At 38.9% G+C, this 23,225-nt stretch overlaps 1 protein-coding gene across 1 annotated transcript; it reads right to left on the bottom strand.

Annotated features, from left to right (window-relative positions):
- Positions 1-432: 432 nt before the first annotated feature.
- EXD2 (exonuclease 3'-5' domain containing 2) lies at positions 433-22,748 on the bottom strand. The gene is made up of 9 exons (XM_026708807.2): positions 22,688-22,748; positions 17,602-17,984; positions 15,676-15,935; positions 14,417-14,543; positions 12,844-13,154; positions 10,688-10,794; positions 8,752-8,887; positions 6,438-6,794; positions 433-4,689 (listed from the first exon to the last, which is right to left on the bottom strand). Exons 2-9 carry the CDS (start codon positions 17,929-17,931, stop codon positions 4,473-4,475), a joined length of 1,845 nt encoding a protein of 614 aa, XP_026564592.2. The 5' UTR covers positions 17,932-17,984; positions 22,688-22,748; the 3' UTR covers positions 433-4,472.
- Between the last annotated feature and the right edge of the window lie 477 nt (positions 22,749-23,225).

The following is a 23,225-nucleotide window of genomic DNA, read 5'->3' as shown; positions in this document are numbered from 1 at the left end:
TCTGTTATTCTGGTATCCAAGACCAGAGAAGAATGTTCTTTTCCTTTCATGTCTGGATTTTTCCTTGCATTCATTGTAGAATTCTGCCATCTAGTGGTTCATTGATAGGACACTTGGCAACAAGATGAAACCAAATTTTGAAGGTAAACCAAAATCAACACTCAGATAAGCAGAGGAACTGGAATAAATCTTGTGCTTCTAATATTGTCTTGGTAAGGAAAAAAAAACCCGTGTTGTTCTTCTTGGCTTTGAAAAGTGATATATGAAGTAGTACATGCATATAGTTCTGTGTAAAACAGTTTTATTCCATGCTAAAAACCTAGAGCAGCTATGGATGCAGCAGTGTCCTTTCTGTTCTCATGAAAAGCTTCTTTTCATCCAAACTGGGTAGTGATGGATCCAGCGAAAAGGAAAAAAATAAACCAGTATGTGTATAGTTTTTAAAGCTTTAATTTAAAAAGAACATTAAGACACTTAAAAATATTGATGATGAATGAAATCTATAGTAGCACATTTTAAAAAGCAGGATATTTACATTAGACCTTACAATGTGTTATGAGTATGGAGAATAATAGATTTATACCACTTTCCATCACCATCTTCTGCACCCACACTACAAAGTAACTTTCTCCAATAATCTCCTTGTGGGTTTTTTTTTTCTCTTCCTTTAGAAAAAAATAATCAAATATTACACACAGCATTTCATCAGTTCAGATGTCAGTACAATTCTGGTAAACTTCAAGGCCCAGAAGCACTAAATTTGAAAAGGCTAGATCGCTCACAAAGGCATTATAGTATTGTCATGACCCTCCAAGATTATCTGTCCCAACTGCTTGCACATGGCATTTCTCTCAGGGCTTTTGACAGCAGCTGAATATCTGCTTGGGAAGAACAGAGCCATCTCTGTATTTTCCGTGTATTCAATTATAATTTTCAACTGAACTTTTTCTTTTCTTTTTTGTCCGCATCAACACTTCAAAGGAGGCTTGGGTGTTTAAACTGTGAATAGGCATTAACATCTGATAACAAATTGGGGCTTATATGACCAAAAGCAATTATATTTTTTTAAAAATCCAGTAGCATATTGAAAATTGGATGTCCATCCAACAAAGGGTTCCTATTATAAGTTTTTCCTTGACATATTAATTTATTTGCAACATGAAAGATGCAAACACTGGTAATTAATTATTTATTCATTATTTGTTTATTACAAGCTCTTTTATCCCATCCACCTAACTTATGACAATTTAGACGAAATATCAAACCCAACAAAACAACAAACAGTACTTTGTGAATAGAGGGAGCCACCCAATCTGTTGAACACTAAGAGACTTAGCACCCAAATTCCTGTTCCAAAAATAGTCTTGGCTGCCTTGTAAAAGTGCTAACAGGGAGCAAGTATTTAGTATTAAGGCCCATTTCTGAGTTCTAGCACCATCATCCCTTAACCCAGCAGTCCCCAATCTTTCCAGTTCTGTGGACTGGTAGTGGCCTAGTTCCCAATGAGTCACAGACTGGTAACCAGGCCGTGGACTGAGGGTTGGGGTGGGGACCCCCTCCCTAACCCACCAACCTGACTTTCTTCTCCCTACCATTACTGACTAGAACCAACCATCCACTTAAAAGAAGGAATAGAATGACCGGAAAATGGTGCCTGCAACTCCTACCCCCAGTAAGGTGGCTCAGTGAGATACCATGAAAAGTCTAACCAGACCAGAAAGGATGAACAGGGAGTTCTTTGTTTAGCAATCACAATTGGGACCGGTAGCCTGGTCATTAAGAAAAGTGGTCACTAAGTGAAACCTCAGTTGTTTATGACTTTACTTCACCTTTCCTTTGCTCTGCACACCTGCCTTTAGCACCTCCTAAATCAGGGATCTTCAAACTTGACAGCTTTTAAGACTTGTGGACTTGAACTTCCAGAATCCCTCCACCAGTCATGTTAGCTCAGGAATTCTGGGAGTTGAAGTCCACAAGTCTTAAACTTGCCAAGTTTGAAGACCCTTGTCCTAAATGCTAAGGTTAGTCATAAAGTTATTTTTTCATCACTGTTGCAACTGCAAAAGATTACAAAGATAGTTGCTGAATGTATTACCTGTATTATACCAGAAGAATACCTCTTGTATTCCTATCCTTTAAATAAAACATCCACCAAAGTGACTAGATGTAAATTCTCCAAAGAAAGGGGAGGAAGCTCAAAGGCTCTTCAGCCTGGCATTCCGGAAACAAGAGAGTCACACGGCTCTTAGAAATGTAGAGGCTCTGCCCTAGTGAATTCACTAATAATAAATACATTCACTAATAAATAAAGGCTAAATTTGGGGTTTATTTGGTTCCTAAGATTCTCTATATTAGCTCTTCACTTTCTTCAGAGTAAACTTAACTAATGAGATTCATGAATCCTTTTTTTTGCAGGGTTGGTATTCTCCTGTTGAAAGCTTGACACTACGTTATGTCTCTCCTCTGACAGGTCTGGAACCAGAGTAAACGGGATCTCGATAATGTGCTTCATCTAGGATCCTCTGAAGCTAGGAGAAGTTGGAAGAGAGCGCACTAGTGTCCAATAAGGCTGGACTGCCTTTTTCAAGGCTAGTACCATCCGAAGCTCCCTCAAGGAAGCCATCCCCACCTCTCGCATCCAAATACCTTCATCTTCTTCACGGACCAAATCAGTCAACAGGGCATGAATCCAAGTTAGAAGTCACAGCAGTGATGTCTCAGGGAATCTTTTAGCCACTTTGTCAGTCTCCACAAGCTCAATGAGTACCAGATAATATCAAAAGACATACTCCCAGTTATTGCATTCTACCACATTGGCATCTACTTAAAATGTAGGGTGGTAAATGCCCAGCTAGAATCAGCACTTCAGTAAAAACTGTTTCATCCAAGTTGTAAAGATTCTATCGGAAGCGGCCACCAACACAAACTTCAATTTCAATGTTCTTTTGTAGAGGATCAGAGATACACAATGTAGGGAAATGGCTAAATTGGAAAAGGACACTTTTTGAGTTCAGAATATAATACATTTTTCCACTGAATTTTTTTTTTTGTGTATTTTATACTCCAGCAGAATGCAAACTTCCACCACACAGGAAACAATAAAAGATTGAAACAAGCCTTTGGCTCCCTTGTTGTTCATCCTTGGGCCACACCAGAGGTAGTATTCAGCAGGTTCTGACCAGTTCTGGAGAACCGGTAGTGGAAATTTTGAGTAGCTCAGAGAACTGGCAAATACCACCTCTGACTGGTCCCGCCCCCATCTATTCTCTGCCTCCCGAGTCCCAGCTGATTGGCTGAGTCTTCTTTTGTTGCCCTGCACAGGAGAACTGAGCTGGAAAGCAGGTTAGTGGGGTGGGGAGAGAATGAGGATTTTGCAGTAACCTTCCCCCAGGAGGGGGGAGGGAATGGGGATTTTACAGTACCCTTTCCCTGCCACACCCACCAAGCCACACCACGCCCATAGAACCCGTAGTAAAAAAAACATTGAATCCCACCATTGGGCCACACATGTAGATGAGAGGTGAGAGATAAGGACAGCTTCAAAGTTATCGAATGAGTTGTCAGAGTTGCCACCCTTCACTCACAATTGTGCTTTGCTAGTTGCCAGACTGCCATGAGCTTTTGGGGAAGGGGGCTGTGGAAAGACAAGGAAAGGGGAGACCAAAAGTGATCTTCATGCAGTCCCGATGTCTATCCCGAGACATCCTGAGGCTGTGGTCCTGGGAGTGGAATGTCACATCCATCCATTCAACCGTAATAAGGATAATTACCAAAACATTTTCTTCAAATGTGACTGGACATTGGGATGATACCAGGGGGATGGGACACAAGAAGGGAAAGTTAACTAGGGAATCTTTGCACACAAACTCTTAGTTCTGGCTTTGTATAACTGTAATCACTTGGCTTTTAGTAAAAGTAACCTTTTTGCTACAAATGGAGTTGGGAGTGTTTCCTTCCTGAGGGACCAAATTGGGACAGGTCTAACATGAGTTTTAATAGCTAAATATGGGCTTTGGGTGATATATAATTGCTGTTAGACAAATAAATCCACTTAAAAAAAAAAAAAACACCTCATGCTCTTCTTCCCCCTTAATGGTACCTTCAAGATAAAACAGAGAGAGGAACCTGAAAGTCTCCAGATGTTTCTGTGTCAATGAAGACGAACGGCGAGTGAAGTACTGCAATTCAGAAGCAGCATCTGAAAGGCTAGAAGGGTCCACATATGTACAGAAGCCTTCACAAAGAAGATATGGCTATGGTGATCTTTGTAGAACCAATATTCAAATTGTAATTCAAAACAAATAAAAACACTTTAAAAAACCACCTTTTAGCTTAAAATAGTTTTATCTGGCAATGCTGGTGAGATTTCCTTCGCAATGTAACTGTCTGGGTGGAATCTTGTTAATCCCAACGTGAGGGGGGAAGGAAAATAGTAGGTCTGGGTTATATTTTCCAGTTTCATCATTTCATCTTCATGAAAGTTCAATCTGGAGAGCCTCCCCGTATTTCTTGATTAACTTGTCGTGATTATGATCAACAGACCATTGTGCTGGGAGATGCTTGGGCTGCATGACATCCAAGAAGTGCTGGCGCCAACGTTTCTCCAGCCCCATGAGAGAATATAAGCCCCCTTGCGCAAAAGACTGAACCACTTTCAAGCCATGTGGCACATAGTTCTCGTTAAAAATCCTGGAAAAAAAAGATGAACAAAGGAGGTGTTTGGGAAAGCTTGAAGGAAGCAAAACATTTCCATTTATTTCATTACCAGCAGGGTACCCATCAGGGGAGGGATCCAACCCGTGTTACTACCGGTTCAGTCAGAGTGCGTTTTGCTGTGCAAAGCAGCTAAGGTTGAAAAAGCAGGAAATAAAGGACAGCCAAGAGTCCGGGCGGGTGGGTGGACCAAACAGACGACCAAAAGGTCATTGCACCAAACCAGTTCAGTGTCAGCTGCTCTTCAGAGCTACCGGTTCTATAGAACCGGGCCAAACCAGTAGCATCCCACTCCTGGGACCCATGCTTCACTACAAAAACTATTCTCATCGGGCAAGTTTTTGGGGAGGAAAATAAGGGGAGGGGCATTGTGCCTCTGCCTACCAGCATCCATTGTTATTTATCTGGCTAGCGTCCTATCAGTGTGTGAGAGAGTTGAGGGCTGTTTGGAAACAGAAACAGTATTTGCTGCGTGAGCAAGGAGACAGCAAGGAGCCTAGGCGTAGCTTAGCTCAACTGTTCTGAACTAAAGCTGCTTGGTGCTGTGAAACTAAAACTGAAACTGAAACTCCTCTCCTCTGTGTTTTGCATTTGGAACAGATTTCTTTTCGGGTGGGGAGGGGGAATAAAATTCCTTAACATCAGAGCGTGTTAACATTAATATACAAAATACTAATGCTCTGATGGTCATTTTGAAAAATCCTTTCTTAGTGAGCACCTAGAAGCCAAGAGGAACATACGTGCCAAATTTCAAGTTTGTAGGCTTTACGGTTCTGGAGATTTTGTGATGATGCTTGAGTGGTATTTCGCTTTTATATAGATAGATTTATTGATAGTTATATCACTTCAAAATGGGCTTTATAGTCTCGAGAACATTATAGACATCGATCCTATTTACTAAGCAGTGAGGAAGTAGAATGAAAGAGAGAAGCATCGTTAATAAAAACACTGAGCATTTTCCAAAGGCCATCATCCCGCTAGGAAGGCCATGAAAATCAATCTTATGTTAGACGGCATCCTCTAATCTAGAACCTTTCAGATACCACAGCAACCAGGAATCTTGGAAGTGCAATACATACATGTTTGTCCCAATATGATTCTTTATATAGCTAAACAGCAGGATTCCTACACAAGAGGGAATTGTCAATAAGATGGAAATATTTACAGAAGTGCAATAAATAAACAAAAACTTCCAATTTAGGATTTTCTTGAAGGGAAATCCTCAAACAGCTCAATGAGAACTGAGTGAGTTGCAGGTGCCAGAATATCAGATGGCAGGAAGAATGGAACTGAATGCCTTCAGAAAAGGATTTAGCGAATTGGCTCATTGGCTAGAGCCAGCCATGCTGAAACTGTTCTTGTCAATAGTTATTAAAATGGAAGCATTGGGGAATATTACTTTATTGTTTGAAGATCTAAGAGAGAAAGTAAGTCCCTATTTGATGCCACCTAGGGAAAGCATGATAACTTTTCTAATCTTCTTAATAGTCTGAACCTATTCATTACTTCAGATTAAGTTTCTCACTTTTCCCTGGGAATTCCACTCATTACTACAAGTCAAACCCTAGAACGCATTTCCCCAAGCCAAACCACTAGCACTCTCCAAAGTTGGATAAGTGGGCCCAGGAAGCAGAAACCTGGAAAACACTGCAAACAAGCAGGCAATAATCAAGTATCTTAATCTAAATCTTAATCTAATCAACCCTTAAACTAAGCCACTGTACCTGGTTTCCAGTCCAGCTGCTTCCTGCACCATCTCTGGGGAAACCGTGTCGGATGCAAAGTAATCCCGGATCAGCTGCAACAGCTCTTCCTTCCTGGCAGCAGGGAGGCTGTCTGCATTCACAAGTGCTCTAGCTGCCGAACGGACTAGTCTGCGGGTGGGATCTTCGAGCAAGCGAACGCCCTCCTCGCAACCAATAGGGGCACCAAATTCTTCAGCCAGTTGTTGCTTGAGATGATTATCATAGTAATTAGACAGCGCGTGACACGCAGTGCAGAGAAGGAGCACGTCGTGGGAATTGTGGTCTTTCATCTGGATGGGGAAGTGTTTCCGGTACTCATGAGGTACAATGTTCTTTCTGTTGAGGAAACAGCAGCATTTGAGAGCAGATCACCCATAGTGCCAGTGAGCCTGCAGCCGCTCTTCTACCGTGAGGTTGATCAGGCCTCAACTCAACAGGTCAGCTGAAGAAGCCGCCACTGGATACAACAGGGCTCACTTCACAGTTCTCAAAAGATTTCACTGTTTTGTTAATGAAGACTCTACTCCAGTAGAGTCAACCAGTGTTTCTCAACCTTGTCCATTTGATCCACACTTCCTAAAATGGCCAAGGTTGAGAAACACTGCTCTATTCATCTTCCTGTGTTTGGTTACCATGCATATTTTATTGTCAGCTTTTAGCGTTTCTAGCTCCCTTAGTTATTTTAGCTAGAACAAGATACATTGCTTTTCTTTTAATGTAATGGCGGAAGCATGTTATTCTGGTGTTGCCAAATGACCTTACAATCGTCTATTTTGTTTCTGTGTTTCTCAATAGCAAAGTGGTTTGCATTAATTACTAAATAAAGCTTTGGAGGGCAGAAATGTAAACATGCTTACTTGTGAGCTATTACAAAGCAAATCATGGTTTTAAAAAAAGGTGGGTTAAACTAGCAAACTTCCTTGATAGATTCTTTCACTTCCTATTTAAATTTTGATAGTCCCCTTTTGCTCTTTTACAAGAACAAATTTTCATTCTTGTTTTGTGCTGAGGTCTCCCGTTCATAACACCCCTCACAGCCACAAATATATGAATTGACACAAAGCAATCTTATTATCCCCATCTCAGCTTCATAACTGCAATTAGACTGATGTAGCTGAAGATAGGATGTTAGAGGTCCAGATCACAGTAAATGTTCTGGGGCAATGTGAAACAGTATAGGATGCTGTGCAACACCTACAGCTTAAAAATAATTTGTTACAACCTAGATGACACAGCATTAGTGCAGGGAAGAATATGTTTAAAAAATTGAGTCAGGAGAGAGAATCTTGATGACTACTTTATAGCTGTGGAACATGCTTGTTTGGAGAGTATCTTTATCAGCTTGGCTTTTAATGAAAGCAGTTAAACAAGTTGTCTCACAGTGTTCATTATCTTCATGTATTGTTTTTTATAGTGTCCACTATTCTTAGATCAAGCCAAATCCCCAAATGCTATGGAATTTATGTAAGCTTGGAATTCATTAAATCAGCCATCCAATAGACATGTAAACCATGCTAATAAATTAATAAACCACATTTAGACATCATTCGAAAGAAACAATTAAATTCCTAGGAAGGAAACAAAAAGACACATCCCCTCCAGCAGCCCATATTTAGATAAGCAGTGATCAGCACCAGATTAAATAATTAGGCAGAAAATAATACTCTGATCAAGAAACCATCAAAGAGAAAACGATACCCCCACCTAAACTGGCAAGTAAATTGTATATAAAAAGGCAGTAAAACCCCATTCATTTGCACTGATGATGTTACTTAGTTGGATAATGAAATTTCTGCAAGTAAACAACCAAGCTCAGGGTGCACCAAGAACTCCATTGTTCATCTATCAGTTTAATTTATACTTCTTTCCACTAAAAAAGTGTTCCAGACAGTTAATGATAATAGCAAACAATTACAAATAATTACAGCACTACTTGCAACCCAAAATACATGAAGAGAACGCAGCAGTTTGTAAACATGAGTGGAACTTGTAAACTTTGTCAATATGCAATACAATATGCAATAAAACAATTCTATTCTATTCATACACTCATCATCCTATGACACTTATGAAGTTCAGATGTACTAACGTTGATGTTGTTTGATCTTGGTCATTTATGGCACGTTAAAAATTAATTTATATTGCAACTACTGAAATACTCAGAGTTTTATTTAGGTATTTTTACAAAGATATCCCTACAAGTTCATTGGATTTAATGCTATTCTTATTTCTTAAACACAACATAATGGGGTAGGAAGAAGCTTAAGACCTTTCAGTAATTTGATCAACTCACCGAATATAAGATTCTTTTTTGCCACACACAACACACAGATTTTCTTTGACTATCAAGTAATAATCCACAGTTGATTCGGGGCGTCCAGAGGGCTCAAACTTTAATCTCACAGTAAATGGCTCCACATTTACTAATTCTGAAATAACAACACACACAAAAACCCAGAGAATATTAATAATGCCTGTTCTCTGATGCTCTCAAAGACTGTGACCCTCCAGATGTCGCTGATCTGCAATGTCAAAGTCCCTCCCCATTAGTCTGCAGGCTAGTGCAGTAAGAGTCCTAGTTCAGCAACATGGGGGAGGGGAACCCCACCCACTCCTGCTCCAAATAATGAATAAATAAAAATACATATAATTGAACTTCAACATTGGAGGCTTTGAGGTATAAAGTGATGTGTAAAATTTGCTAATTTTCCATGGTAACCTCCAAATTTGTAGCTCTCTCCCTTTGGTTTAACCTTAGATCTATGGATGATTCAGCTGCCCATGTTTCTCCTCTCTTTTTTCAAACAGAACTGAGGTAATAAATCCCATTTTAGGCCATGGAAAGAAAAAGGTAGAAGAGCATAGGGGTCCCATGGCTAGAAGGCAGGTATTAACAGGAGAAAGAGTCTCAGCCTCAATGAAACAAATGGAATGAACTTCCTGATTCCATCGAACAAGTATACCTAAATGTAAAATAGCAATAGCACTTAGACTTATATACCGTCCCATAGTGCTTTACTCTCTGAGTGGTTTACATCAGCATATTGCCCCCAGCAATCTGGGTCCTCCTTTTACCAAACTCTGGAAGATGGAAGGCTGAGTCAGTCTTGAGCACCTTGTACCAATGGGGCTCTTACCCTCTCAATAAAAGGTACATTTGGTTTAAAACCTAAAATTAAACTTTTATTTTATAGTTTTTTTAGAAAGATCAATCAGGCCAGAAGTCTACATGCTTTGCCCTTCCCATGGCAGAATGGGGATGAACTAATATTTCTGTGTTCCAGAAAGCAAGGTGTGTATTAATATTTGCAACAGCCTGTTGGGTATATGGATACACCAACCAGGTTTGGGTTGAATAAATATGTAAACCTAGTTTAAAGTGTTTTGTAGCTTTAAGCACAAGAAACTGCAATGTCATTGTGGGTGCGGTTGCAGGCAGTAATAAAGGTAGGAAGGGAAACGTAATAGACCCGGCTTCTGGATGCACCTGGTTACTGTTCCTGGTCTGCTGCCTGCTGTGTTGTAACGTCTATCTGCTTACTCTGGATGGCTACTGTGCCAGATACCATTTCACCTGAACACAAGGACTGTTTGCTTGGTGAGCTGAGGATTCAGCGTTGTCCTTGAGAGAAAGGTATCAGAAGGAGAAGATATACAAGCAGATAAGAACATAGTATTTACTGTTAATGGACTTGATAACTGGATGGATATACTGGATAATGATATATGGACTGAATGACACTTCTTAATCTCTGTGTGTATTAAATAACTATTTTAAAACCACAAACAGTGTTTTTGTCTCCAGTGTGTGTATACTCTTGGGCCCACTCTCTCTCTCATTTGCCTGCCTGGCTTGACTGCTGCTGCACACTCTGCTAGGGGGTTTATCCCCAAACACTAACACAGCCACCTCGAACTCACATATACAGCCTGTTTTTACATCTCAAAACTTACTTTAAGCTGAAAACCATGTAGCTCGACCACCTAGCCTAATTTCTGGACTTCTCGTTTCCTCATCCTCTAATTTTTCTATTATCTTGTTTCATGAAGAGTCCTGACGTGCTTGAAAACCAGCATATTTTCGATGTCATTTAGTTAGTATTAATAAAGGCATTATCCAATTATGGATTTTGGATTACAGCATGGACACCTTGACAACAAAAGCAAGCACACTTCTTTTCAAGCTTGTATTTAGGCCTTTTTGACTCTAAAAGAACAGATTCACAAACCTCCAATGCCTTTGTCAAGGTACCACTGGGCTTTCTTGCGATCACATGTACATAAAGGCTGCCCATCTGGAGCATGCAAGAAGCAATTATCATACAAGGGAGATTTCCTGTATAAACAAAAGAATGCCACAATCACTATCCGATAAGAATCTGGGACTTTTAGTGGCCATAATAAATGCTTCCTTTTACTGAGTACAGGTAGTCCTTGACTTACAGACACAACTGAGCCCAACATTTCCATTGCTAAATGAAACATTTATTAAGTGAATTTTGCCCCATTTTACAATCTTTCTTGCCACACTTGTAAGTGAATCACTGCAGTTGTTAAATTAGTAACATGAATATTAACTGATTCTGGCTTCCCCACTGATTTTACTTTGCAAAAAATGATCACATGACCTTGGGACACTGCAACGATCATAAGTAGGTGTCAGTAGCCAGGCATCTGAATTCTAATCATATGACCATGGGATGCTGCAATGGTCATAAATGTGAACAATGATCATAAGTCTTTTTTTTTTTCAGTGTGACTGTAACTTTGAATGGTCACTAAAAAACTGCTATAAGTCAAGAACTAGGACTGCAGAAAAAACAATTACTACCCACCTGCCTTCAGTCAAGGACCTGTATACTGCATGAGTCAAAAAAGGAGGCTGTGAAAATATTTACAGACCCCTCACATCCTGGACATAAACTGTTTCAACTCCTTCCCTCAAAACGATGCTATAGAGCACTGCACACCAGAACAACTAGACTCAAGGACAGGTTTTTCCGCGAAAGCTATCACTCTGCTAAACAAATAATTCCGTCAACCCTGTCCAACTATTTACTAAATCTGCATTATTATTACTATTAATCTTCTCATCACTCCTTATCACCCATCCCCTCCCACTTGTGACTGTATGACTGTAACTTTGTCGCTTGTATCCTTACAATTTATATTGACTGTTTCCTAGTATGATTTGATTGTTTTTTTGTACCCTATGACTATCATTAAGTGTCGTATCTTATGATTCTCGACTCTTGACGAATGTATCTTTTCTTTTATGTACACTGAGAGTATTTACACCAAGACAAATTCCTTGTGTGTCCAATCACACTTGGCCAATAAAGTGTTCTATTCTATTCTATTCTATTCTATTCTATTCTATTCTATTCTATTCTATTCTATTCTGCAATGGTCATAAATGTGAACAATGGTCATAAGTCTTTTTTTTTCAGTGCCACTGTAACTTTGAACAGTCTCTAAACAAACTGCTATAGGTTGAGAACTATTTATATAACTGTTAAAAATGTTAAACAACTGCCTCCTCAATGTTATTCTTTTGCTTTCACCGTTGATTTTAACTCAACATACTCCCAAGTAAAGTCTTAAAACTGGGCACATTTTATAGGGAGTAAGATCCACGGAATTTTTTTAAAAAGGCATATAATTCAGTGAGATTCAGTGCTGTGCAATGATTTAAGGTTAAGGACTAGGAGCTGGGGTACCCAACTTGTAATCCTTAAGCATGAAAGCCAGGTGGGTGACTTTGCCAATCATTCTCTATTAGCCCCAGGCTGGGGGAAAAGAAGCATATATATTTATATTTTTATATGTATGTATTTATAAACTCCCACAGAACCAATGCAGAGATTACATGAATATCTTACACTTGATAAGACTGAGCAATAAGAGCAAATGTCTGCCCAATCATCTAGAGTAAACAAACAAACTCCCATTAGAGTTCACTACCACATCCACACTCAAGGAACCCTTATCATGATTCTCTGATGTCCCAGAGAGCAGAAAACCAACTCTGAATTCATTTAGCATTTGGCCAAAAAGAGGAAAACAGACTCTAAAGCACTATGAGTTTAGGCGTGCATTTTCAATGGGGAATCTATGTAATAAAATGTTTAAAGACTGGGGGTGGGTGGGGGGAGATTTAATCTATTCTAACCTAACTTTTATTAAGGTCAAAGACCAGCCTAAGGAGGATATGGTGCAAGAAATTAAAAGGCATAAAATACCACAAAATAAAATTACATATAGAAAAGTTAAAAAGCATTAAAAAAAAAAGATTGGCCAGCAATCAAAACTATGCTGAAAGGCAAAAAAAAAAATCTTCTTGGACATTTTGATAAAAAAAAAAAACTATACAAGGAACATTTACCTGGCAGAATATCCTACACCCAGAGGCTTCCTTTTGTGCTTCCGAGGGTCTTTCCCCTGTTGGTTGATTGGGGAGGATGAAAGTTTCTGATACTGTGGGCTTTGCTCCACATTTCCAGGGTTTTCATCATCACCAAAGCTATTATTTTTTCCCCTGAAGGGTACATCCACCAAACCTTGACATTTCCTCAGAACCTTTTCCCACGCAGGAAGAACATGTCCATCACCCGATGCACAAGGTGGGTAGGGAAGGTTCACCAGGTGGTGGAACAAAGCCACTGACACCTGTGCGTCTCGGGCAGCATAATCAATCTGAGGAAGAAAACCAAGAGGCATACCTTAACATATTCATCAGCATCTTAAATACCGAAGAATACCCGAAGTGAATTATCCCCAAAAACAAACAGAATAAATTTTAGTTGTAAAATTAAAAAAAAAAGTTCTTTCTTATGCTGCTAACCATAGACCAAAATTACCTCACTATCCATCTTTTAGGCCAAGCCCTCCTGATGTTTGTTTATTTATCACATTTCTAGATTGCCCATCTCCTTCTGGGTAATGTTACTTTTATCTCACTCCCAGACTACTGGAGGTGCAGTGTACATCTGAATTTAGCTGCTGTAAACAGCATTGGAACCAGCATTCTCTTTTCCTGGCACAAAACTCACCAGAGAAATATATAGGTTGCCTGCTTTTCCAGACAGAACCGTATGCACATGCCTGTCTACAGAGTAGTGAGTTTAGGGCCAGGATACTGGCAGATGATCTAAACATCTATCAAAATCTGTCTCTCTCCTTTTTCCTGTCTGGTTTAGCCAATAGTCTTCTTCCTAAGGGAGAGAGATTGGTGGTTGTTTTTCTCAATAGTTACTGATGTCAGGGAACCCATCAAGCACTTCTCCTAAGTCATCCCACACTAACCATGTGAGGAAAGTCACAGTTTCTTGACTTGTTACTATGACAGAATAGTACTGAGCCATAAAAGCATCAAAAAAAAATCCACCAGAAGACTTTGGTGTTACCTCACAGAAGGAACGTCATGAGGAATAGCATTATTTTACTTAGAAGCATCCCAAAAAGATATTAATTCCCATATTCAATGAGATTATAATACACACATAACAATCCACATTTGCTCTTCAAGATCTCTTCACAGGAATCTGGCAGCAAAATGGATACAGCAGTAGTTGTTGTCCCACCACCACCACCAAAATCGAGCTAGAATGGGAGTGAGAGCCCAATTTCAGCCCATGTTTTGTTTTGGGGGGAGGAATTAAGGACAAGAATAGAACCAAAAGCAGCTGATTAAGCTCCATCTGTTTCATTAAAGTCACTATGTCACTGAATTAACTCTTGGTCCACCCAACCCTAAAACATAAAAGGGCTATAATAATTTTAGCTAAGGATTTCTAGTCATTTCCTGTGTTCAAAGATTCCCCATTTTTGAAAACCTGTCTTCCTACCACTCCTTCAATTGGGAAGAGGGGTCTGACTGGCAAAATGAAGGACCAGATAACAATCAGGAGTTACCTTCTTTGAAAACTGCTTCTACAAAGCTTACAAAGAAAACAAACCTGTTCTTGAGTTAATTGCTCTGCTTCCCAATTGCTGCAGCATAAGTGTAGAGATTTGTCAAGCGAATACTGGAGAAGCTTTTCGGCAAGAGATTTCAGGCTGAGCCCATTTGTGGAGAAGGTCTTACTTCAGGGTTGTACATAGAAGAAAAAAAAATGCCCTTTATCCCATCAAACAAATGCTTAGGAACCAAGTCATCATTCTGTCTGTCAATTTGGGAATTTGATATTTAAATTATCAGCAGCTAACCTTTTCTTTGGTTCTTTTCATAATTTATCCATTTGCCTAACAATGGGAGAAAGCTTTATGTTTGTACAGCATGCTTAACAGGGGCATATGTGGGATTAAGTGGGTGTTTTAAGGCGGGCAATTAGGGGGCCAGGAAAGAAGAGGGCCAGCAGAGATAGCTAGAATGAGCGAGAGCTGTAAGTTCAAGTGAATTTCTAGTTTTCAGCGCAACTGTTTTTTTTTTCCCTTTTCTGATAAATGTGGAAAGGGCTGGTAACATAATGAAGCCTTGCTAATATCCTTTTGGAAAAAAGGACCCTTGTGATACCAAGCACTCCTGGAGGAAATCAACAGGGATACTGTACTCCACAAAATGAAGATTTTTGACATATGGGTATAACTGTGTGCTGACAAACTAGCAATAGACAGACCCGACTAGCTGAATAACTAATTGGGTAAAATATATTGTGTAAACAGGGCCTACATGTACCTCAAAATTTAAAATAAATAAGGTACAATTTACAATGAAACATTCCCAACACTCCATACTTACTGCATTTAATATTCTAGAGAATGAAAAGCCCTAAAATTATGTTAAATTATAACCTTCTCAGATAACAAAATGTTAGGAACATTCAGAAACACAATTATGCGGAAACCTCAATTCAATAGATTTTTGGGTGTGATGGACAAAATTTTCATCTAGACACCCTACAATAACAAGAGACATATCCATTGTGTCTGTGAATGGGGGACTTTTAAAATACCAAACCAAAAAATTCTATTGTATTTCCCACATTCACTGTTATTAACATAATTTGTATGATAATACCGCTATATAGATTGAGTCATTCTCATGAAATTATATTGTCAAATGATATAATTTGTTACATTTGCATAATAATGTCACTATGCCCCAATGATATAGTTTGCAATGTTATTGTCATTCAGGAACAACAGCCCACACTCTCATCACAAATGATCTGTTAAATCAAGGTTACGCAATACCTGCCCTCTCAAAGATACATACCTATGTCTTAAGGCCAGATAGCGGAGGTCCATAGTCCCTTTGACTGTTACACTATAGTCATGAAATAGCTTACTGGCATCTTCCCAACATCCTACCCCAACTTTTAGGATTTTGCCATCTGCCAGAACTTCAAGCAATGCCTTTGGAAGAACTTGTCCCCCACTAGTCAGCTGGGGCAAACGAAGAAGGAGACAAAGGCCATTACAAGCAGCCAATTGTAAGAGAGAAACAGGCTTGGCCTTTTTCCCTTCCACTGAGACCTAGAAGGAATTCAGAAGAAAAGAATGACGGCAAGAAAAGCAACTGGGCAACCTAGATTATGTCAAATCCACAGACAATTCTATGTATTTTTAGTAATACCAAGTATTACTAGATCTGATCCCTATGCCTAAATATTATCTGTTAAATATTCGCTACATAATCCAGAAAACCTTCTGTTGATTGTAGAATGTTCATAATTAGTTGTTCATCTTGCAGAGTCTCAGAAGAACTCTCATCTCCAGGTTGTGATACCATACTATAAATAAGCCAAGAATATCAGGTCTAAATATTTCAGATAAAGATCTAGCAGTTTCCAATTGTGTTTAAAATCCTGGCTGATGATAGTAATTCTATTGTGGAAGGAGGACTGCAAATCCTGTAATTGGGGTACAGAATAAGTTTTTCAGTTGGTTTTTAAGTTAAACCAGGTTTAGAAGGTGAGTTTTTTCCACCCAAATTGCAAGTAAGAGAGAAATCATCTTACATCAGCAATAGAAAATAGAAAAGCAGCAAACAGGCGGAAGGACAGTGTGCATGTCGGTAAAGTTTAGCTATGGCTAATAACTGGAGAAGAACTGATCACTTGGTGCCTTTTAATCTTTTGTGGAGCCTATTCAGAGCTTCTTTCTCTTCTGCCTTCCTTTCCATCTCCAATTATTTTCTTCCCTTGCCTCATTTCCATCCAGCTGGTACCCCTTTTTTTCTTTTCTTACCCATTGCAATTACCCATTTTCCTTACTCTATCTCCAGGGAGGGAGGGAGGGAGGGAGGGAGGGAGAGAGGGAGGGAGGGAGGGAGGAAGGAAGGAAGGAAGGAAGGAAGGAAGGAAGGAAGGAAGGAAGGAAGGAAGGATTGTGAGAATGGCCTACGTATCAGAGGAATAATTAGTATATTATACAGAAGCTCAAGTATTGTAAGGATGCAGTCTTATTACTGAAACTAAATCTGGTTCTGAACAGATGTAAGTACCATATGTAAGCCTCTTGAGCTCTATGGGAAGAAGATAAAGAACCTAGTATGGTAGTGTATTAAAAATAAATAATTAGGACAGGACTAAAAGCAATATGTCAAAGCTGCTCAAATGGGTTATGCCTTTTTGCATTCCATACACTCTAAAAGTATCAGTATTTTTCTGTAAACATTCAGCTAGATCTGGAAATCCCAGTCTCAGCAATGCCCCCCATATCATACGTTTGAATGAGGACAATCCAGTTTTCTCTACAAAAGGACCCACTCTTCAGGGAAGGAGTTTATCCCTAGTAAACAGGGTGATAGAAATTCACATTTGGGCAATTCTGTTCCATGTAGAATTTTTATAAAATACCTAAACTGTCGTATGAACAGATGCCAATTCAGAACTGGTGTGATGATTTTAAAAAGCACTTATTTATTACCACTACCTGTGAAAAGATAATGGCCACTATGACATGGAAAGAGTCTCCAAACCAGCCTCGAAAGATAGGGTCTAGCAGCAATATTTAGTGCCGATAGGGGAACTCTTTAAGACCAAGTCATGTTATCACAGACTTACCTAACTGATCATAGGAGTACATGATATCCAAGCCAGCCCTCAGTCTTAGCTTATAACACTTGTGTAAAGAAATTTATTAATAATCTCTCTCTTTAGCTTGTGAAAGAGATTTTTCCATAGATTCTGAGACTTACCCACTCACAGTCAATTCCAAGGACTGGATAACATTCCAACTCTTTCATTAATATGGGTTCCACTTCATTCCACTTCCCTACCTCGGAAACAATTATTACTTTTGCCTCAAGGATCTCCTCCAGCCAACAAATTGTGGGACAAGGTAAAAATGAATGAAAAATGTCTTCTGAGATATCTTTCTTTTCCTGCTCGTTAACATCTCCTTCTTGGTTTGGTGTAATGCAAGTTTTATGTTTTCGACGTTGGATGACCCTCCAGACAGCTAGACTTCCTGCTGCAATGCCAAACAGGGTAGCCACAGTAACAGTGACTGCTGTTGGTCTGGGCATGTTTTCATCATCCTTTCTTCTCCATATTTGCAAAAATGGTAATACACAGTGATCTAGTAACATGGAATAACATTAATTAAAAAAAATAAAGCAAAATTGTGGAGAAAAATTAATAAGTCTGAAGAACCCACTCACCTGAAATAAGTCTGCCTATGTTTTTGTCTAAGTTATGTTAAACTATGTTTTATTCAATAAATTAAGCCAAACTAAACAAGCAACATTAACAAATTATCAGGTGTGGGCTCAAACATTGGGACATTTCTGAATACATACATGAAAAATCAATTTATAAATTGATCTCCTTCAAATAGGCTTCAAATGTCACACAGAATTGGAAGAAATGCATGTTCAGATAGTATCAAAGAGGTAAATCAATAGATGTGTCTTAGAAATATTGGTGAAGTGAACAAGGTGAAGCCCCTTAGGCCCCAATTATCAATGCTACTCAGGATCTAATATGAAATATGAGTGTTGCCAAATTGACTGGAAATAGCAGTAGTAAGAGTATTCAGTGTAGTGAATATGAAGATGTAAAATTGCCAAGGTAGTCTTAACAGAGTCCCCATTTAATTCACAGGAAGTTCCTTTTTTTTCTCCAAAAAATGGTTTAGAAGGAATTTGAAACAGATGTCACTTCACTCCAGAATGAAACTGTACGCTGTATATTGCCCGTTAATTCCCAGTGATAGTTACTATACAGTGTCAAAAGCTTACAAAGATTTCCCTCAGTAAACAAATACCTTGCCCAAATGCGGAAGAAAAAGGAATCCAAGCATTCAGAACAAAAATACAGTCACTTAAAGAAAGGATTGTCAGATCCAGGACTTGCAATTTTCTGCCATCTTCCTGTCAGCCTTACCAGGTATACCAGACAGAAAACACAACCAGATGTGTTAATTCTACTTTATTGTAAGACTATATTAAAAGAATCTTGCAAGTCTGAAAGTACAAGCCTCCCACTGTCTCCTTTATAGCTCGAGAAACTTGAAAAGGTCACTTCTGAGCCTCTTGCCCCATTAACCATCTGCAGAATACACCCTCTTTTATAAGACCATTCCCTAAGCAGCATCTCTTCTCCCTGACTCCCAGGGGTTTTTTTTTACACTTCCTCATTGACTTTGTTGGAAGCCAGCAGGAAGTTGCAAGTCATGGCCACATGAGATCCTCAGTTAATGACCTGAAATTCTCACTTAATGGCAGAACAGGAACTGCTGGGATTGCCATCACTAAATGATGCAGTCACATGGCACTGTGTTTTACCACTGCATCATTTAGTGACAAGATTCTATTTTTTTTTTAATTTGATTTGTCAATCGTTTACAAGGTAATAGGTATAAGTATATACATAGTTATAAATACATGAAATGGGTACATATAAGAAAAATAAAAGAAACAATAGGACAGGGAGGGTAGGCACGTTGGTGCGCTTATGCACACCCGCTACAGACCACTTAGGAAAGGGGTGAGGTCAATAGTAGACAGTCTAAGATTAAAGTTTTGGGGGTTTGGGGAAGAAACCACAGAGTCAGGTAGAGTATTCCAGACATTGACCACTCTGTTGCTGAAGTCATATTTCCTGCAATCAAGTTTGGTGCAATTAACCTTGAGTTTGTATCTATTGTTTGCTCTTGTATTGTTATGGTTGAAGCTGAAGTATTCATTGACAGGTAGGACATTGCAATGTATGATTTTATATACCATACTTAGATCAGATCGGAGATGGCGTAATTCAAACACTGCTATGGGGGACACCACTATTGATAGGTACAGAATTTGATATGACACTCCCAGTTTTGACCATTTATTGTCTGTTTGACAGGAATGCTTCTGTCCAGTTATGCAGGAGTCCAGAGATACCGAAAGATTTTAGTCTTAGGAATAGTTTGTCGTGTACCATTGAATCAAAGGCTTTACAGAAGTCTATGTAGATTGCATCTATTGCTTTGCCCTGATCGAGTTGTGTAGTCCATATGTTTTTGCAGTGTAAGAGTTGCAGATTACAGGATAGCTTTTTCCTGAAACCAAATTGTTTATTGGAGAGTAGGTTGTTTGTCTCTAAGTGGAGGATAATGGATTGGTTAATAATTGATTCCATGACTTTACAGGTGACACAGCATAAGGAGATTGGTCTGTAATTTTCAACTCGGCTAGGGTCTCCCTTTTTGAAGATGGGGATGACCGTGGCTTGTGACCATAAGGTTAGGCAAGGAGCTGGTCCTGAAAGGTTTTTCAAAGATTATGCTTAGAGGTTTGGCTATGCCAGTGGATAGCTTTTTTAAGAAGTAGGCACATATTCCATCCGGTCCAATAGATAGAGATGGTTTTAGATTGCGAAGTGCTTTTTCAACATTGTCTTCTGTAAAATCGATATGTATTAGATCATTGTAGTTGTCTGTGGTTCGGCTAGGAAAAACTGGGCATGATCCATTGCGGTTTACAAATACTGAGCCAAAGAATGTGTTAAAGATGTTGGTTTTAATGGTGTCATCGTTGCAGTCTTTATCATTAGGTCCTATCAGGGCTGGGATGGACCTTGACTCTTTTAGTTTGTTGTTTACAAAATTGTAAAAAGCGCGGGTGGAATTGGTGCATAGAAGGTTTTCCTCTTGTTTAATGTGATAATTGGTGCATTCAGTCTTTATCTGGTGGCATAAATTTTTGTATCGGCTTTTGAAATTGGCAACGTGACCAGATTTGTTTTTCTGATCCTAATTGCCATTCTGTCCCAAAATCTGTTTCAACAACAGTGCGGTTGGAAATTGGAGACAGCTTGACCTGTTGCAACTTGACCTGGTAATGGCTTCTTAAGAGGGGACAGACTGCTGTTTTTTTTCAGAGGTAGCAAAACCACCTTGTCCCTCAAGAATTTATATATAATCTCCTTGGGAGGCCTTGACCAATCAGAAGGGACAGACCTATGGATTAGCATACACCCGAAGCCCACAGACACAATACAGTTAGAATAGTTGTTTTATTACAGACAAAAAAGAAACTATATATACAAGGTTCTACTTCCTTCAGAATGCAGCAGTCTAAACCAATATACAGAGATTTAAGTTTGATACTTTTTCTTCCCCGCTTTCTAAGTGAAAGGATATTTGCTTGGTCTTTCCAAACCTTTGAAAGCATTTTCTATGTAATAGTCCTCTCTAGAAAGAGAGGACTGTTTCGTCTCATCAGCTCTCATGGAGGGATCTCTCCAAATTACTGAGCATGCTATTCAATATAAGCTGTGAAATATTACAGATCATATTACAAATATTACAAAACTCTCAAAAAGACCAGTCTTGTTAAGGGATAGGACAGGCAGTAGTATTTTGTTGCTGGTCACATTTTCTGTTTCAGTGGATTTATTCCTCAACTGCATTAACATAAATAGAATTACTTAAAATTTATAGTGGTACAACTACAGTAAAATATACAGACTGTTCCCTAAAATATTTTTTTCTTCATACCAGGAAAAAGGCATATGATTTATTACAGAGGAAACATTCATCAAGCTTTCTGCACACCTAGCTGCTTTCTTAAAACTCTATAAATAAAAAATAAAGAAGAAAACTGGCATACTGCAAACAACCCCAGCTTCTGACATTATTTACAGCACCATCTTTCAATCCATGCTGGTAAGAATTATGGAAATTACAAACCCAACACAAATATAGACTGACATAGGATCTGATGCAGTTGTGACACAAGGTGTCAGTAAATCTTGTTTTAAATTCATATCTTGGACTGAAATGTGCAACATAATTTTGTATACAATGTGTGAGCTATGGCAATGCCTGAATGAGTGATTAACAACACTTTTACATGTACATTTTTATGGTCTCACAGGAAAGGCAAGTGTAATAAACACACTTTGCAAACTTTTTTTCTGCTCCCATTTGTGTGCAGATTCAATGAGCAAAAAATGAATACAGTCTCCCTCCCCTTCCCATGCAGCAGAATAAATATTTAGAAATATAAAAAGTAATTGTTAAGACATACTTTTTATATTTCTAAATATTTATTTATTCTTAGAAATTTGCTCCACATTTGATCAATATGCTTCATCATTAAGATTTCTTGATCATCAACAGTATTATTGAGGCATAAGATGACCCATTTCAATGTCAAACATTAAAAATGTACAAGTAAAACAAACCACAGTAGTCTTTGCAACCACTTTTCAGCCTTGATATATAACTTATTTGGAACTTTAAAATTTATACAAAAGGCAGAATTTTACTTTTATGTGTTCAGTTCTTGTAACACTCTCCCTTACAAATACATCTACATAGCAGATTGGCAGTAGTAATGGAGATTTTTCACTGGGAGCGACTACTGCCTCCAAAATACTGAATAATTTCCATTATCCTCAGCATTGTTGTGAAGTGAGCCACGTTAGAGAACCAAAGCAAAGTAATAACATCTTTGGATGACAACATGTTCCTATTTTCATCAACAGGGGAAATACCGCGAGAGATTCCACAAAAAGCAGTTTCTCCATCTTGTAAACTTCACTAGAATAAAGTCCATTATATATCTGGAAGCTTTATATTAACACCTTTAGAAAAGGGCTTCAAACAGAAAACAAAAAGATCCAATAATTGCTAAACTGTACTGCCTTATAATCACAATCCCGGAAGAGGGGAGACTATTACCCATACCTAAAGAAAAAGAAATCATACATCCAGCATATCTTGCCTACAGTCCTCAAGCTAATAATAATTCCCAACCTCCTCTGACGGCGCCTTTATCAATAAAAAGCGCTTACCTGTTTCAGCAGCGAAAGGGAAAAAAACCCTAGTCGTTGGCACAGCAAGACTTCCGGGCTTCCCTTCAGAGCGGAACGTACAAGTGTATTGTCATACAAGCGCTTCAGGGCGCTGCCATGTTGTACGGCAATTGTGGCTCAGTTCGATTTGTTTGGGCTTCTGTTTTCTGAAACGGTGGCCTCGAACGTTAATTAAAATCACTCCTGCTACACTAAAGCTTAAAAAAAAAATACCCGGTACTGTGTGGCATGTACCTTTTCGTTTTCTTGCGAGGTACCCAAATTGTTTGACATAGGTTTTGAACTGTTAATTGAAGCAATTAATTAATCTGCACGGTAGCATCCCTTAATTTACCGGTGACTTGGGAATTTGCTGCAAAAAGGGAAGCTCTTCCTAGTGCCGCTTGATTCTATACATATTTACTCGGAAACAAATAACACCGAGTTCAAAGCAAATGTTGCAGTGCTGTTTGTGCTTGGAGCTGAAGACTCGGCAGCCCCTGAGAGCAAGTATTGCTTTAGCTTGACCAGAAAATTA

This window comes from Pseudonaja textilis, chromosome 1 (assembly GCF_049901715.1).
Source record: "Pseudonaja textilis isolate UNSWEBS1 chromosome 1, rPseTex1.2, whole genome shotgun sequence".
NCBI classification, from domain to species: Eukaryota; Metazoa; Chordata; class Lepidosauria; order Squamata; family Elapidae; genus Pseudonaja; species Pseudonaja textilis.
The sequence above is the reverse complement of the archived record's forward strand: the minus strand, read 5'-3'. Positions and strand labels throughout refer to the sequence as shown.